The sequence below is a fragment of the Drosophila grimshawi genome, unplaced genomic scaffold (assembly GCF_018153295.1).
Source record: "Drosophila grimshawi isolate 15287-2541.00 unplaced genomic scaffold, ASM1815329v1 contig_848, whole genome shotgun sequence".
NCBI lineage: Eukaryota > Metazoa > Arthropoda > Insecta > Diptera > Drosophilidae > Drosophila > Drosophila grimshawi.
In genome coordinates this window covers 472,780-488,613 of record NW_025063692.1, presented here as the reverse complement: position 1 = coordinate 488,613, position 15,834 = coordinate 472,780, and the positions used below count along the sequence as shown (strand labels likewise).

Here is a 15,834-nt window from a genome sequence, read left to right as displayed (position 1 = left end):
ATTATACGTATTTGGCTAAGATGCTGTAAAGTTGTTAAAAGTTAATTGAGTTTCTTATAATCTATTTAATTTCATATATTTTAATGAATAATCAATACTAAAGATATATTTTGTGTTTCTTTTATATTATTATTTATTAATTAAAAAATATTCTGTGTTTATGTTGTTTATTTTACTACTTAATAATTATTTATTAATATGTATTCCAAAGATGCGACAAACTTCTTAAACCCAAACTGAATTTCTATTATATAAATCCCATTTCTTACAGCAGTGTTGAATATAATTAACACTATCATCAAGTCAAATAATTGGCTATTTTTTGTTGGCTATCTATAAATTTTATATGATCAATTTATGGCCAGCAACATTTTCACACCATTCTTTATTGCTGTTGCTGTTGCTGTTGTTTTTATTGCATTTATTAAATGGCTTGTATTTTAAACGATAACAGTTAATCAAGCATTTTTGGTTAAGTCAATATTTTTTTAGCGGTTTTATGTGTGGCTGTGTGTATGTGGTTATATGCGTGTGTGTGTGTGTGTGTGTCTCTGTGTGTGCGTGTTGACCAATAACCAACCACGGTTAACCAGACAAAAGGCCACAAAAATGCCACGAAAATCCCAAACTAAAATGCACACAGACAACAACACGCCACATTTAGTAAGTGAAAGAGAGAGGGAGATAGAGAGACATAGAGCAGAGAGAGAGAGAGTGAGAGAGAAAGATACGGCAAGCGGGTGGGTTGCAGAGTGCGAGTGAGAGAGAGATAACAGACTGAGCAATAGCGAGAGAGAGGGATAGAGAGAAGGAGAGAGAGAGAGAGCGAGAGCCCCAACTGGGCTGGAGAGCAGAAAACTGCGCAGCGATGGTGCCCCACAAAAATACAAGGCAATTATGCATATGAGTTGACAACTTCCAGGCCAAGCAGTTGTGGTGTGTGTGTGTGTGTGTGTGTGTGTGTGTGTGTGTGTGTGTGTGTGTGTGTGTGTGTGGTGTAGTGTAATGTAGTGTATGGGAGTCGTGTGGGAGCACTGGCATTAACCAACACTTGGTAAGTGTCAATAATGACTCTTTAACGCTGCGATTTTCATATGGCCACCCAATCAACCCCCTCAGCTGGCAACGTTAACCCTTTTCTCATTATATTTCACTCGCTCCCTCTCTCTCTTTCTCTTTCTCTCGCTCTCTTCCTCTCTCTCTCTCTCACTCGTTCTCTTTCTCGCTCTCTGTCGTTCACACGTGCGGCCGATAAAGTTACGACGACTTTGGCCAAAAATACAAACCAACAAACCGCGTTTTGATTTGCAACCCTTAAAAAGCTCTAAGACAGCCACCGGAATAACCAGAGAAAAACCAGAAAAAGTGGGTGGAAAGTCGGTTTTGTGGCAGTTGCTGACGCTGTCAAAGCCCAAAGCCCAAACCCAAACCCAAAGCCAAACTAGTTTTGTGGCAGCCCAACTCGGCAGCGACTACGACAACAGCAACAACAGCAGCATAAGCAGCAGCAGCAACAACAATGTTGCAAAGAGGTAGCTATGGTAGTTGGATTGGGGGTAAGGGGTAGGGCTAACGACAAACCCTCGTTGCGCTGCAACAACAGCAACAAAAGTAACAAGAAAAAAAGAATGAAAATAAAAAGCGTCGCTGCGACGCGACTGAATATTTCCAAGACAACGACAGCGACTGTGACTGCGACTGCGACGCAACTGCGACGCGCTCTCCGCTTTGCTGGGTATTCCAGGCCGACTGCTGCTCTCTCACTTCCTGGCTTGCGAATAAAAATCCAACAATGCGAAGAACAAAAATTGCAAACACTCGTACGAGCGGGGGGAGGAGGGGTGGGGGGGGGGAGGACGAAAGAGTTATCATGGAGCCACATGCGGAAACGGACGGTGTTTTGCCAGTGGCGTCATTTGAAGGGAGGTGCGCCAACAATTCTACTTTTCACATAATCGTCAGAAATGTATATTATATAAGATTTAACCATTTGCTCAGTTAATGCAAAAGGGAAACTCGAAATGATAAATAAGTTTGATTATTTTAAATATTTTGAAATATATTTACAATGAACAAATTGTTGCCTGTTGATTTCGCCAAATTATCTAACAACGAGTTCCACAACTTTTCATGAACATATAGATATTTATATATATATATACATGTCAATTAATACACTTTCAAATTAATCTTGAAAAACATGCCACTTCTGTTTTCTGGCATGATTTAAGAAATGTTTTTTTTTAAACCATTAATTATTGATAGTTTATAAATATTGTCTGCTTATGTGGCTATATTTAATATTTAAATTTGAATATCTATAGTTCTAACTTGTGGCTGTAACCCTTTGAAACGGCGCCCCTGGCTGTAGGCAGATGATAAAAAATCATGTTTGACTGCAAGTGGTGCTCCATCAAACGCACATTCCACATTCCATATGCACCCATCAATTCCACTACAAACACCCCCCCCAACACACACACACACAGACCACTCTCAGCCCCCAAGATACAGTTATGCTTGGCCTTGCTGCCCTGCCAAAGAATCGGCATTTTGCATCTGGTCAGCGATTTGTAACAACTATTCAAAATTAAAAAAAAAGACATATATAAAACAAAAAAAGCGACTGACGAGTTTTTCCATTTTGAAATACAAAACTTCAAAATGGCCGCCAATTATATGAAATTTGATATTTACTCAAATTCAGTTCGCGCTGTGAAATGAAACTGGTTCCTGGTTCCCGGTTCCTGTTCGTTATCATAGATGTTGTTTGCTGTTTGCTAGTGTTGTTGTTGTTGCTTGTTGTTTGTTGTTGTTGGTACTTTTTACATAGGGCACAATCGCATTAAGGGCCCATTGCTGGGCTTAAGGGATTTCAGTTTTAATCTTTATATTGTCTACGCATTTCTCGAGTGCCGTGCGGCAAAAGGGGAGGGTAGCAGGGTGGCAGTGCCCTCGAGTGTGGAGTGTGCTCTAATATTAGCATCATTATTGCTAACAATATCGCATGTATCGCATGACAAAGGCCGAAAAGTTGCATTGCCCAACTTGGCCCAAGGCCAGAACGGAGTAGAAGGGGAGAATGAGAGAAAGAAACAGAGGCGAGAAAGAGACAGCATTCATATGATATATATGTGTGTGTAATTAATATATATATATATAAGAGTAGAAGAAGAATATATATAATAGTATATATTATTATATATCGAGGGCCTTTTCTGAGAGCTCAAATTAAAGTTGTTTATATAGAAACGGTATATCTAAAGGCTTTATTTGAACATTTCAATAAACTTGACCTCAATAAAATAAAAATTTGTATTTGCTTTTTAAAAGTAGATTATTTTCTGCTGTTTCTAATATAATATATATTTTATAAAATTTCTCGAGAAGAATTGTCATATCAAATTTAAATCCCGTTTAATAAATTAGTTTATAAACTATAGCTTTAAATGGCCTTAAATTTGAAAATTAATTTTTTTTGCTCAAGTCTAAATTACTAACTAAGTAATTAGATTAATTAGAAATGAGAATTATTATTTTTGATATTGGCAACTTTCTATCAATAGTTTTTATATCAAATGCAAGAAACCGATGTTTTGATTATAAAATGACGTAAAAAAACCGTAAATATTAATATATTTGTTTGTGGCAAGTAGAAATCATACTCTGGAAACACACACAAAAATACAATACATACATGCAAATACAAATACGAATTTATGCATATATTTTATTTTATTATATTCTTTCAATATTCTGTTGATGAATAAGTACTAATCATAGTGACAAGATCTTTTATTCCTTTGTGTTCTATCAAATTGTTGTCATCATTGTGCTGGCTCTTTAGTTATCCAATCGTGTTTTGTGTTTTTTTTTTACTTATTTCTATTTATTCATATCTCATGCCCCAAATGACGTTTCAACAAGAACAATCATAGGTACTTCAACAACGATCTGCAGCTGTTAATTGTTGCCGCTCTCGCATAAAAAAAAATGTATAGAAATGATCAATGGATATATATATATATGTATATATATATATATATATATATATATGTATGTGTATATGGGGTGCATGGATTGGCTGCAAAATGCATTTGCTTGTTTTGCTTGCTATTGGAAAAGAAGAAAATACAAATTGAGCGCGTCAAAGAAAATCCAAAAATCAGAAGGCTCAAAAGAGCATGCACAAGCGAGCAGTGAGCAGTGAGCGCAAGCAGCTGGAATGAGCGGTGGCGGTTGCCGGGGAGGGGGTGGGGGTGGTTGTGCACCGCTGAGGCAGCCAATGCTTGGGCGTCTGCTACCAACACTAAGGCAAACAACATATTACACAAACTTGTGGGCACAGTCGATGTCGATGTTGCGGCCAGCAAAGACAGTCTGCCTCTGCCACTGCCAATGCCTCTTACTGTGTGTGTGTGTGTGTGGGTGTGGGAGTGTCACCACCAGCTGCCGCCGCACTCAACAACAAAAAAAATGTGCTCATCTTCAAACTCACCACAGCCGCTGTTCAGCTGCACGCTCAAACTCCCCTCGAAGTAGCCACCCCCAAAACAGAACAGCAAAAAAAGATAAAGAAAAATAAACAAAACAAAAAACACACTCAAAATAAATTGTATTCGTTGGAATGATGGGCCCGCCGCCAGTGGAAATGTGGTGCTCGTTGTGCTCACTCGCACAGCGAAGGACACTCACTCAGTCACGCTTGCCCACTCGCTCGCTCACGCGCTCGCTTACTCGCTCACTCACGCACGTGAGAGCTCATTCATAAAGAGCAAGCAGCCAAGAACAACAAGAGTAACAACAACAACAGCAGTTGGAAAAAATTCAAAGGCTATCTCAATTTTTTTTGGTTTTATGTTTTGTGCTTCGTTTTTGTATTTTTCTTCTTTTTTTTGCGTTGGCAGCGCTCGGTGGTTGATCCTGGCAGTGACGTCAACGTCGACTGCAACAGTGGCAGCATGCGCCAACCAAAACAACAAACCGCAATTCACTTACAAGCGGCGTTCGCGGTCGCTGCCAGCAGCAGCGTTGGCAGCATTTTAAAAATGGCTCTCAATTGCTCGCTGCTGCTGCTACTGCTGCTGCTGCTGCCTTTTCTTCTTCTTCAGTTGCTGTTGCTTCTGTTTTTGGGGACTCTGCTGCGCCGTTGGAAATTGAGAGCTTTTAGTGTTGCCTAGTTAGCGGCCGCGTTTGGAGCCAAAAGCGAAGCGCACGCAATTCAGCTGCCGCTGAATTTATCGCTGATCGTCAGTTGTTGTCAGTTTGGGGCGGAGCCAAATAAATACAAATCGTGCATCTCGCTCGCGCACACTGGCATTGCACAACATTTCAACGGTCGGATGGCTAGCTGGCTGCCTCTCACTCTATTTATAAGCAACCCCCAAAAGAGCAGCAGCAGCAGTAGCAAACAGCCACTGATCGTGTCGATAAAATCGCGTGTGCGCCACAGTTGGCTGTGGCTCAAGTTCATCCATTCAAGCATCCCACTTCCAGTGCTCTGGTTGCTTATTTGATTGGTCGATTGATTTGGCTCGCCTCAATTGCGCCCCCTTCCCCTATTTGTTGTGTGTGTGCGAGGGTTGGGCCCGATCAGCTGCTGCTGCTGCTACTGAAAAATTGTTACAGTTGCTTGCACTGCGTACGCTGAACTCCACTGGAATGGTTCACTGGATCATTGCCTGGAAATAAATAAACAGCTGAAACAACGGTTAATCTTATTTTCTTTCTTTTTTTTATTGTTGTCGTTGCTTGCCACAAGTAGTTATTAGTGGTGTGTTGAAAGTTTATAGGTGCAATTGGTTGCGTTGGAAGGCGATCATCGATCGAAGGCAAACTGATATTTTTAATATAAAAACCGGAGGCGAAATTAAATTAAGTGAATCGTATTTAAAAATCGTATTTAAAGAGTGAGATTGATTAATTGATTTTTAGTTAAATAATTGAGCAAATTAATGAATTTCAAATACAAATTTATTTATTTAATTGCAATCAAGCTTAGATTTCAATCATTTTCTAGATGATTAACATGATTTTTAAATAAAATTTGTATTGCAATTATTTTGTGTATTTCGTTTTTTCCTTTTCCAATCGATAGCAAGTGAATCAGGTTATTCGATTACAATGCTGGCGTGGGCGTGGTAGGGGCTTGCAAGGCACCTACGTCGGCTGGTCCTTTTATGGCCACTTGCGGGGCGGCTAATCGCCCAAAATATTTGTTAGGCGTGCTGCATAATCCGGCCCGATTGACTTTCATAAGTAAAGGATTAAGATTAAGCGCATCCTGTGACCTGCCAAATGTTTATGTGGTTTGCTACCTCTGACTCTGAGTGGGTAGGTGGGTTGCTTGGCTGGGTGGTTACCTGTGCGCAATATTTAACTTAGATTTTTACCACGGGGTTTCTTAGATGGCAGCAGAAGCAAAAAATAAACGCAAAAGGCGATCATAAAAAAGGGTGGCCCAGCAGCTGTTTGTTTCTCCCTGCTTCTAGTTAACAGGTAAAAGGCCCAATTATGTTTCAGCGTTTCTTTCTCGCTCTCTCTCTTTCACTATCACTCTCTCTCTCTCTTTATCTCTCTCTCTCTCGCTGGATGCGCGTGTGTTCGATGTGCGCAGCTTCTGTGCAATCGCATTGGAGATCAGCGGGTGCTGAATGAGCCGTGCAGCGAATGCCATGGAAAGCGACAGGAGTAGAATTAACAAACGCACGTACAACACAGACAGCACAGACAGATAGACAGACAGACTCAACAGGAGCGTTGCGAATTCGCTGGAAAACCTCGCAAATGGCCAGCGAAGTCAGTTGCAAAATCAAAGCCTTGCTGGTCTTTGACGAGTGTCCTTGTCGCATGCTAACTACAACTAACTAGTAACCTATAGCTACACAGCTATCCGTTAAACGCTCTGCGCTCTGGCAATCGGTCGTCCTTGCCAAGTTCCCCGACGCGCACAGCAAGCGGGCGCACACGCAGCATTCTTTCTGTCGACGGCGACGGCAACGGCGATGGCGACGTCGACGCCAGCGTCGCAGTTTATTGGAAGTGTGCGTGTACTTTCCCAGCGATTACCCCTCGCGACTCACCACTCACCCCTCACCAGGCACCGTTCACCCCACACCACTTTGCCACTTGCCACCCGCTGCGAGGCGCGTTCGCGCGACATTTTGGTTGGCTCGAGCAACAAGCCCGGACACAATCTTAACTCGCACTTGAGTCGTCATCCCCTCACCCATCCCCAGAGAAGTTTGCCTGCCCCTCATTGTGGTTGCCCTGCCATAACCATTCGCTGCTTGCCATCTTGCCACCCACCCCAGCCACGACCCTTTTTGGCTGTGTCTGTTTTGTGTGCAACATTTGTGGCCTCGTTTTAACTTGGTCGGTGCTCCGCAATTTTTTGGGTTGCTGCGGGTTTGATTTGTCGTCCTGTAACCAAGAGAGGCTGCTGTTAAAGGGGGGCGACCAACAGATACAGTGGCACCTCCACAAATTTAAATTATATTCAATAGGCTTCTGTTTTGACTACATTGTAATTTAGATTTGTTTTTTGGAAACATGTATTGATCAACTAAGGACATCAAATATTAAAAAAATACATTGAATTGTTCGAAATAAAATCGATTTCTGGCAACACTTTTCAAAATATCAAAGCCCAATTCTGCTAAAAACTAAAAAATAATAATTTAGTAAGCAAATCAAAATTCTATTTCAAAACTGAGTTTTTTGAATTCACGTCTACATTTTTAGATTGAAAAGGGATTTTCCGCAATTTTGCAAGTGGTTCAAAAACTTAGAATCTAAATAATAAATAAATAATAAAGAACTGCAAGTATAAGACTGCAAATTATGTCTAAACACTATATTTCTATGTATTAAATGTACAATAAAAATATTAAACAAGACAAATTTTAAGTATATTTGTGTTTTCAAATTGTTTTCATATTTTATTATAAAGTTTATCATACCTGTGGTATACTTTAATATATGAACTATAGATCTATGCAGAATTAATTTATTTCATTATATTATGGTCAGTAAAACCAACAGACTTATGTATATCCTCTAAAATTTGATGCACTGTAGATTGTGATTCGTTCCGTAAGATTAGCTCAGTCCAAGAAGGATCAAGGATGACTTGAACCAACTAAGATTGCGATTTGAATAAATCACTTCCGTCAATATGGGCGGGATTATGGCTGATCTGATAACAGATCCTTGGGTCAGGTCCAATCCGCTGATTATTCTCAATTTTCTTCAAAATTGCCTTTGAATTCTTTTTTTTGTGTCGATCTTGTGATATGAACGCCACTGCTGAATGCCCCACTTTGCGTGGCCTTTGCCACCGCTCTACCTGTGGCACGTTAATTTCCACCGATTGAGCAGGGCCTCTGCCTAGTTTTTGGCCGGGCACAGTGGGACCATGGGGTGCCTACACACGCGCGCAGTTGGAACTGTTGCATGCCGCCGCCGTCGCTGCCGCTGATGATGTTGAAAGTTACGTGCGTAAGAAAACCAAATTTTCCAGCCAGCGACCGCTCGTTGTTGTCGCTCAGAGAGCAGCCCCGGCCTGAATGCAACAGCAACAGCAGCAGCACATCCAGCGAGACAGAGAGGGAGACAGACACAGAGAGAGAGAGAGATAGAGAGGGGGAGAGGGAGAGGGATAGAGAGAGAGCAATATGCGTGATTCCTTAGCATTTGTTTTTCTTGCTTTTTTTTTCATAAAACCCCAACGAGTGTTGGTTGTTGTGATTTTTTATTCTTCATTTGTAATTTTTTTCAACGTCCGCCTGCGCCTTTCCAATATGCTCAGAGAGCCAACTCGCGCGCGTTCTCTCTCTCTATCCCTCTCCCACTCTCGCTCGCGCTCTCTCTGTCCGTCTCTCTCGCAATGGCACATTTTTATTTTGCTTCCAATGATTTTTTTTTGCCCTCTTCGCTTTGGTGTTTTCTGCTGCTGCTTCTTTTTTTTCGTTTGTCGGTTTGACCGCGCGCCCCTGGCCACAAGTAGCAGAGGCAATAGCAGCAACAACACACGCCTCTGCCTCTGCCTCTGCCTCAGTCGCTGCTGCTGCTGTTGCTGCTGCTGCTGCTGTCGACTTCCCTTATTTCTTGCTGCTGCTGCTGCTGCTATTGTTGCTGCTGGCCGTGTGTTTTTCTGTGTGCGCGAGTGTACACCGCAATGGAAAAATGGGAAATTTTTACTGTGGTTGTTGTTGTGGCAATGGTGGTTGATACCTGCCCCGGTCACCACCGCCACCGCCGCCGGCTGCCACTGCACCCTTAGCCCATACACACACACAAACACACACACACATGCACAGATGATAGGTAAGCGAACGAGCCAACCAAACCACGCAGCGCAGTCCTGAATTGCTGCAGCGAGTGCGAGCGAGCCGAAGCTATTTGGGCCAGCATGCAAGTGGAAGCGAGCGCGACTCAGCCGTCTTGCAGCGGCGAGACAGCGACGCCGGCAGCGGACAGCGACGGGCAGCGCATTCTACTTTAAATACTGGCAACGATCGCAGTTGAGAAACAGTTCACACAGCGACTTTAACGTGTCGAGAACGCAACGCAGCCAGTGAAAGCGAGCGAGCGAAACCAGATAAACACACTACACAACAACAACATTGTTATTCGCCGCGTTTTCGCCAAAACAACAACATCCGCCCCACCCCCTCAAAAAAGAAAAAAAAAACACCCAAGTGAAACTCGATTAACAACAATCAATTGCCATTATTTTTAAAATTGATTCGAAAAAACATTGAAAAACTTACTTTTTTTTTCACGTGTGTCCGCAGTGCAAAAGAGAGCGAAGGAGAGAGGGAGAAAATTAGAGGAGACAAAAGAAAAGCGTGAAAAGCAGCGGCATTGCCAGCTAGCGTGCAAAATATTAAGTTTTTTTTTTTGTTTGTTGAAATAAGAAAATTACAATAATAAGAAAAAAGGAAAAGGATTACACGAAACGCAACTTGGATAAACTCGACATTTTTTTTTTGAGCACGTGCAGAGAACAACCCCTCAACAACTATAACTGTGAAATATGCATTTGCCCGCTGGACCCACAATGGTGGCCAATACGAGCGCCCACACGCAGGTGCTGGCCGCCGCAGCAGCAGCGGCGGCAGCGGCAGCAGCGGCCACAAATGTTGGCCATCCGGGCAACATTAGCACACATTCGGCCAGCAGCACCGGCAGCTCCACGCCCGACAACACCAACAACAACAGCAGCAACACCAGCTCCAACAACAACAACACAAGTAGCTCCAACAACAACAGCAGCAACAGCAACAACAACAATTCGAGCTCCAACACGAGTGCTGCAAGTGCGGCGAACTCGGCGAAAATGCCCAGCTCGATGACGGACATGTTTGCCAGCCTGCACGAAATGCTGCAGGAATATCACGGCGAATTGGCTCAAACGGGCTCACCCTCAATCCTGTGCAGCGCACTGCCAAACCATTGGCGCTCCAACAAATCGCTGCCGGGCGCATTCAAAGTGATCGCCTTGGATGATGTTCCCGATGGCACCCTCGTCTCGATCAAGTGTGGCAACGATGAGAACTATTGCGGCGAGTTGCGCAATTGTACGACAACGATGAAGAACCAGGTGGCCAAGTTCAACGATCTGCGATTCGTTGGCCGCTCCGGCAGGGGCAAATCCTTTACGCTGACCATCACCATTGCCACGTATCCGGTGCAGATAGCCAGCTATAGCAAGGCCATCAAAGTAACGGTCGACGGGCCGCGGGAGCCAAGAAGTAAGCAAAGTGAGTTTTTTAGTTTCCATTACAGTTTTCAGTTCTCTCTCCTTCCCAGACCCAACCCTCCCCGTCCACTCAACCACAAAAGCATCCTCTTCCCAAATCAAGATTATCCAATTTTTACAAAAAAAATGAAAAAAGAAATTGTGTTTTTTCAATTTTACTAATATTTATTTATTTTTTGTTTGTTTTTTTTTGCGTGGTTTTGCAGGCTATGGCTATCCACATCCCGGCGCCTTTAATCCCTTCATGCTGAATCCAGCGTGGCTGGACGCTGCCTATATGACATACGGCTATGCGGATTATTTCCGCCATCAGCAGGCCGCTGCGGCAGCAGTGCATCATCCGGCGCTCTCCAAGGCGGCCACCTCGCCCAATGGCAGCGTCAGCGGTGTCGTCTCCCCAGCGATGCCAAATGCTGGCGCCTCATCGGATTATCCGCCACCGATGCCATCGGCATCGTCATCGTCGTCGTCGATTGTGCCGCCCGCCTCGATGATGCCATCGCCGCCCGGTGGCGCCCCAGCTGCTGCGTATGCGATGCCACAATTCCCGTTCAATCATGTTGCCGCCGCGGCAGCCGCAGCGGCGCATCAGAGCCAGAAATCAACGCCGCATGCCTTCCATCCGTACAACTTTGCGGCGGCGGCGGGTTTGCGGGCGCGCAATGCGGCCGCTGCTGCACTGCATCATGGCGGTGTGCCAGCAGATGCCGCACACATGAGTCCTGCATCATCGCGACCATCGAGCTCCTCGCCCACGCCCATGCCCACGCCCACGGCAACGCCCCATGTGCTGCTCAAGTTGAACACATCGATTGAGACGAGCTCCATCCACGAGCAGTCCGCCTCCGATGCGGATTCCGATGACGAGCAGATCGATGTTGTCAAATCTGAATACGAACTGGACAAATCCATCGATTCTACGCGCAGCTCACCCACACACCACATCTCTGTTCCGCTTCGCATGCGCTGCGATCTCAAAGCACCCTCTGCCCTCAAGCCGCTCTACCATGAAACGTCTGCTGCGGCGGCAGCAGCGGCGGCAGCAGCAGCAGCGGCAGCGGCAGTGGCTGCTGTTGTTCCACGCCAAGCATCGCCAGAGACGACGCTGCCGGCGGCAACAAAGCTGAAGAATGCCGTCGTCCAGCAGAAGACTGTGTGGCGGCCTTACTAAAAATAAATCACATACACAAAGCACACATCAAGAAACACACACAGATAGACAGACAGCGTGATAGTTGAATTGAGCAGGATGAAGGATTAAGGATGCAGGCGCAGAGCGGCAGCAACATTGTGATATAGTCATATAAGTTAGACACGTCCACAGCAGCAGAGCAACAGCAGCACAAACAGAGAGCTAAAGGATCAACTCAAAACTCCGGCCGGCAAACGGAGTGTGGAGCAGGATAATGGAGGGGAATACGCAGCAAATGGCGGGCAAAGGAATCGGATTTTTCTTCTTTTTTTTCTTTGGGAGAGGGATCAATGAATAACAACAACAAAAGTGCATCGAGCTCACTCGAAGTTTTATGCTCGAGACATAAAGTCGTGCGTCGAGTTCGCTACACACACACACACCCAACACACACACACACACACACACACACACACACACACACACTCACACACCCACTGAAACACACAAGAAAAAAGATAAAATTGCAAAGGATAGTTAGGCAAATTCATCTAAAATTTCTATCGATCGCCATGCGGCGAACGTCAAGGAAAACGTTAAGAAACAGAACGCCCATCGTCCCCTCCCCCGTCCGCCACCCCTTTTCACAGACTTCCACAACTTTAGTTCAGTTTTATAATTTTTTTTTGTTTTTTATACACACACACACACACTTAGCCATTTTAATTTTTCATTTAAACAAAAGTTAGTCTAGAAAAACCATACTAAATTATTTTTATTTTGATTTTTTATTTTTTTATATTTTTATTTACTTTTCACTACACTAACTTTTGAATGTTGTCTTGTAAATAGAAGCGATATATATATATATATATAAATATCTAAACATACATATAGAGAGTTTTTTTTCTTTTTTTTTAAACAATGCGAATTTAGCTATTGATAATGTTTAAGTTATTAGCCATGTAAGAACAAATGAGCAAACAATTTTTTTGTATAGCTTTAAGTTTTAGCGCGAAAAAATTAACACAAACGAATTTCTGAAACCAAATAAAAACAAACAAAACAAACGAAAATTATTGAAACAAAATATCAAAAATTCAACTTGTCTTTCTTACTTATTATGCCATCAAATATTCCAGATTAAAATCATGATTTAAGTATGGTAACGCAATAGAGAATTCCCCAATTTAATTAATAACTATCAGAAGACAAAAATATCTACTAAATGCTGCTTTTTAAATTCCTTATCATTTTAGTGATCAATTCAATTTCAATACAGATAAGATTGTTGAGTAATTTTTTATTATTTTATATTAGTCATATTCGCAATCAAATTTAAGGGGAAAGCACAATTTTACTTTGCTATCACTTGAAGATGTAAAATAATAGCAGAGCATCAGCAATAAATTTGAGAGTGGTATTTATTATAGCCAAAGTTAATCGGAACAGTCCACAATCATTTATAGCCAATTATCAATAAGCAAATTATACTTAATCCATCTTGTTAGTTAAAAGAATGATTAACATAGAGCTACCATATCACACCATGAAATTAATCGGTCAAATATTGTTTTTTTTGCTGCTTATTCAGGTAAATAAATTTTTTCCATTCAAGATTTCTATTCATCGCTTTTCTCCTGTGGTTTTTTAGTAGTTGTTTTTAGGCATTTTTGCGCAACCTTGAGTTAGTTGCCCTGTTTCGCTATCAATACCCACAAGCGTATCCTCAATGTGCTGACATTACCGCCTGCAGCTCCCTAAATATGTCTTCCTTTCCTCTCCTGTCAACCATTTTAGTCTCAATTCATCTGTTGGCCAATTGTCCCGAATTTAAGGACATTGGTAACCTCAGCGTGTTCAATAGAAATCGATAATGGCAATTAAAACGCATAATTAGTGATTATGAGGACAAGCCGGGTGGTCAGCAGCTATGCAATCTCTTCGCCGAGTCCGGCTCGTCCTGGCTATCCAGCTCAGTGTGATTGTCCTATTTGTCCTGGTGTTGTATCAGCATGTGCATTTTTAAATAACATTTACACCATTAATTAGCATGCAATCCCATCATTTTCACACAGTGCGTTTTACAGACACAGAGAGGACATCGCTCAAGGGCATCGTATCCTGTAGTCCTGCATTGCAATTTGACCAACCGCAGTGCATTTTTGTCACGACCAGACCAGGAGAAGAAGGAAACGTTAAGGGAACCAGGACATGGCTCAACTCGTAGGAATAGATATTTCAATTGGTTAGTCAAGTTGTTGCCCACAGCTGTTGACAGACACATATATATATATATATATATTTATATATATATACTAATTTCCTAGTACTGAGCGAGCATATTTGGTTTCGAAGCAGCAACCCTTATTTGATAATAAGGCTTGTTAAAACATTTTCTTGTCACGCCCATCATTTTTTTTCTTTGCCTATAGGCAACATTCTCAGCTTATTTTTTATATTATTTGAAAGCCTTATGTGTAGTTATTTTAAGGATAATAATACCTGAATTACTTCTTAAATTCCCCCTTTTTAATTGTTTTAATTATTTGTCTATTTTCATTATTGCCTCAAATATTATTTAAGGGATAATGCCAACTACCTTTAAGTATTTTGCTCCTCCTCTTATTTTGACTAATTTAACATTATCCATTAAGTTTTGTTTAAGTAACAATGATTTCCATTCTGCAAAAAGAAATAATTTCGCTGAACATCATCTTCATATATATTTGATATTATATTCGTACTCAAAGTACGAAAATTGTATTTTTTGAATTTTAGATCGTTTAACATGCACATCAATCCGATTCTTATTTCGATATATTGTTTACCTTGAAGATAGTTATGAGAATGTTGATAATTTGATGGCTGCTAACTTTGAACTGAGCTGATGAAATTATTTACACTGCACTTGCAAGAAAAGGAATGCGAAATTACATTTTTGATCTCAAGATTTCAAATCATCATCAAATTCGATAACTGGTCGCGGTTTCTGTGGCGGCTCTGAATTGCAATCGGTAAAGTTTTGGTTAGTAAAGTTCCAGTTCCAGTTTGGCATCCTGCTATAAAATTAATTTTTTATTTTGGGCATGGAATACTATTTAGTTGGTGTTACCGCTAACTCTTGCTCTCTCTTTCTCTCTCTCTTAATGCCAACTGGCGTCATTATTGCTCAAGATTATCGTATTCCATGCATACATATTAAATATCTGACTACTGTGCGTATTTCGCTTTTAATCAATGGAAAATTTACATTTTCACAATGTGTTTTACACTTTTCTGCATGTTTTTGCCAGCTTTGCAGTTTTTTTTTTTTTTTTTTTGTTTTTGCTGTATTTCGATGCAATTCGGTTGCGCGTTAAAATGTTGCAGTGGTTGTTGTTGTTGCTATTTTTCCTTTTATTGTTAAATGCTGTGCGTGGCAAACTATTTGACTATTTAGCATTGGTTGTTGTTGTTGGTGCTGCTGCTGCTTTTGTTTTTGTTGTTATTCGGCCACCGCCGCAACTGAGGTTGACTGTGTGATTGTTGGCGGCGGTAAGAGAAAAACTGCGAAAGTCAAAAATGCATACGCACACACACCCACATACACACACACACACACACACACACAGAACATATGTGTGTGTATGTGTACATTGGGCGTACTGAGAGGCGAAAAACCACGCAACGCAGCCCTCGAACGCCATCGAATAAAACGTAAATGAAAAGAAATCAACTGAAAATATGTATAAAAAAAAACAAATAGGTAAGAATGATGTAGTCGAGAGAGCTCGACTAGAAGATACCCAGCCGATTTTTTACAGGTGATTAATATTATAAACATTCTCCATAATAATATATATCTGTAAAGTTGTGGCTTTTATTGCAATCGGAAATCGATTATAATCGATATTGGGCAAACTGCTTAACTTATCTATCAACTATGAAATAAACT

At 41.8% G+C, this 15,834-nt stretch overlaps 1 protein-coding gene across 2 annotated transcripts; it reads left to right on the top strand.

Annotated features, from left to right (window-relative positions):
* Window positions 1-9,992: 9,992 nt before the first annotated feature.
* Window positions 9,993-12,247, top strand: LOC6569203 (segmentation protein Runt). 2 transcript variants are annotated; one of them, XM_043216179.1, is made up of 2 exons: window positions 9,993-10,757; window positions 10,972-12,247. In XM_043216179.1, exons 1-2 carry the CDS (start codon window positions 10,040-10,042, stop codon window positions 11,934-11,936), a joined length of 1,683 nt encoding a protein of 560 aa, XP_043072114.1. In that variant the 5' UTR covers window positions 9,993-10,039; the 3' UTR covers window positions 11,937-12,247. The 2 variants fall into 2 exon arrangements, with proteins under 2 accessions (XP_043072114.1, XP_001995480.1); XM_001995444.2 differs by having other exon boundaries at window positions 9,993-10,766.
* Window positions 12,248-15,834: the final 3,587 nt, after the last annotated feature.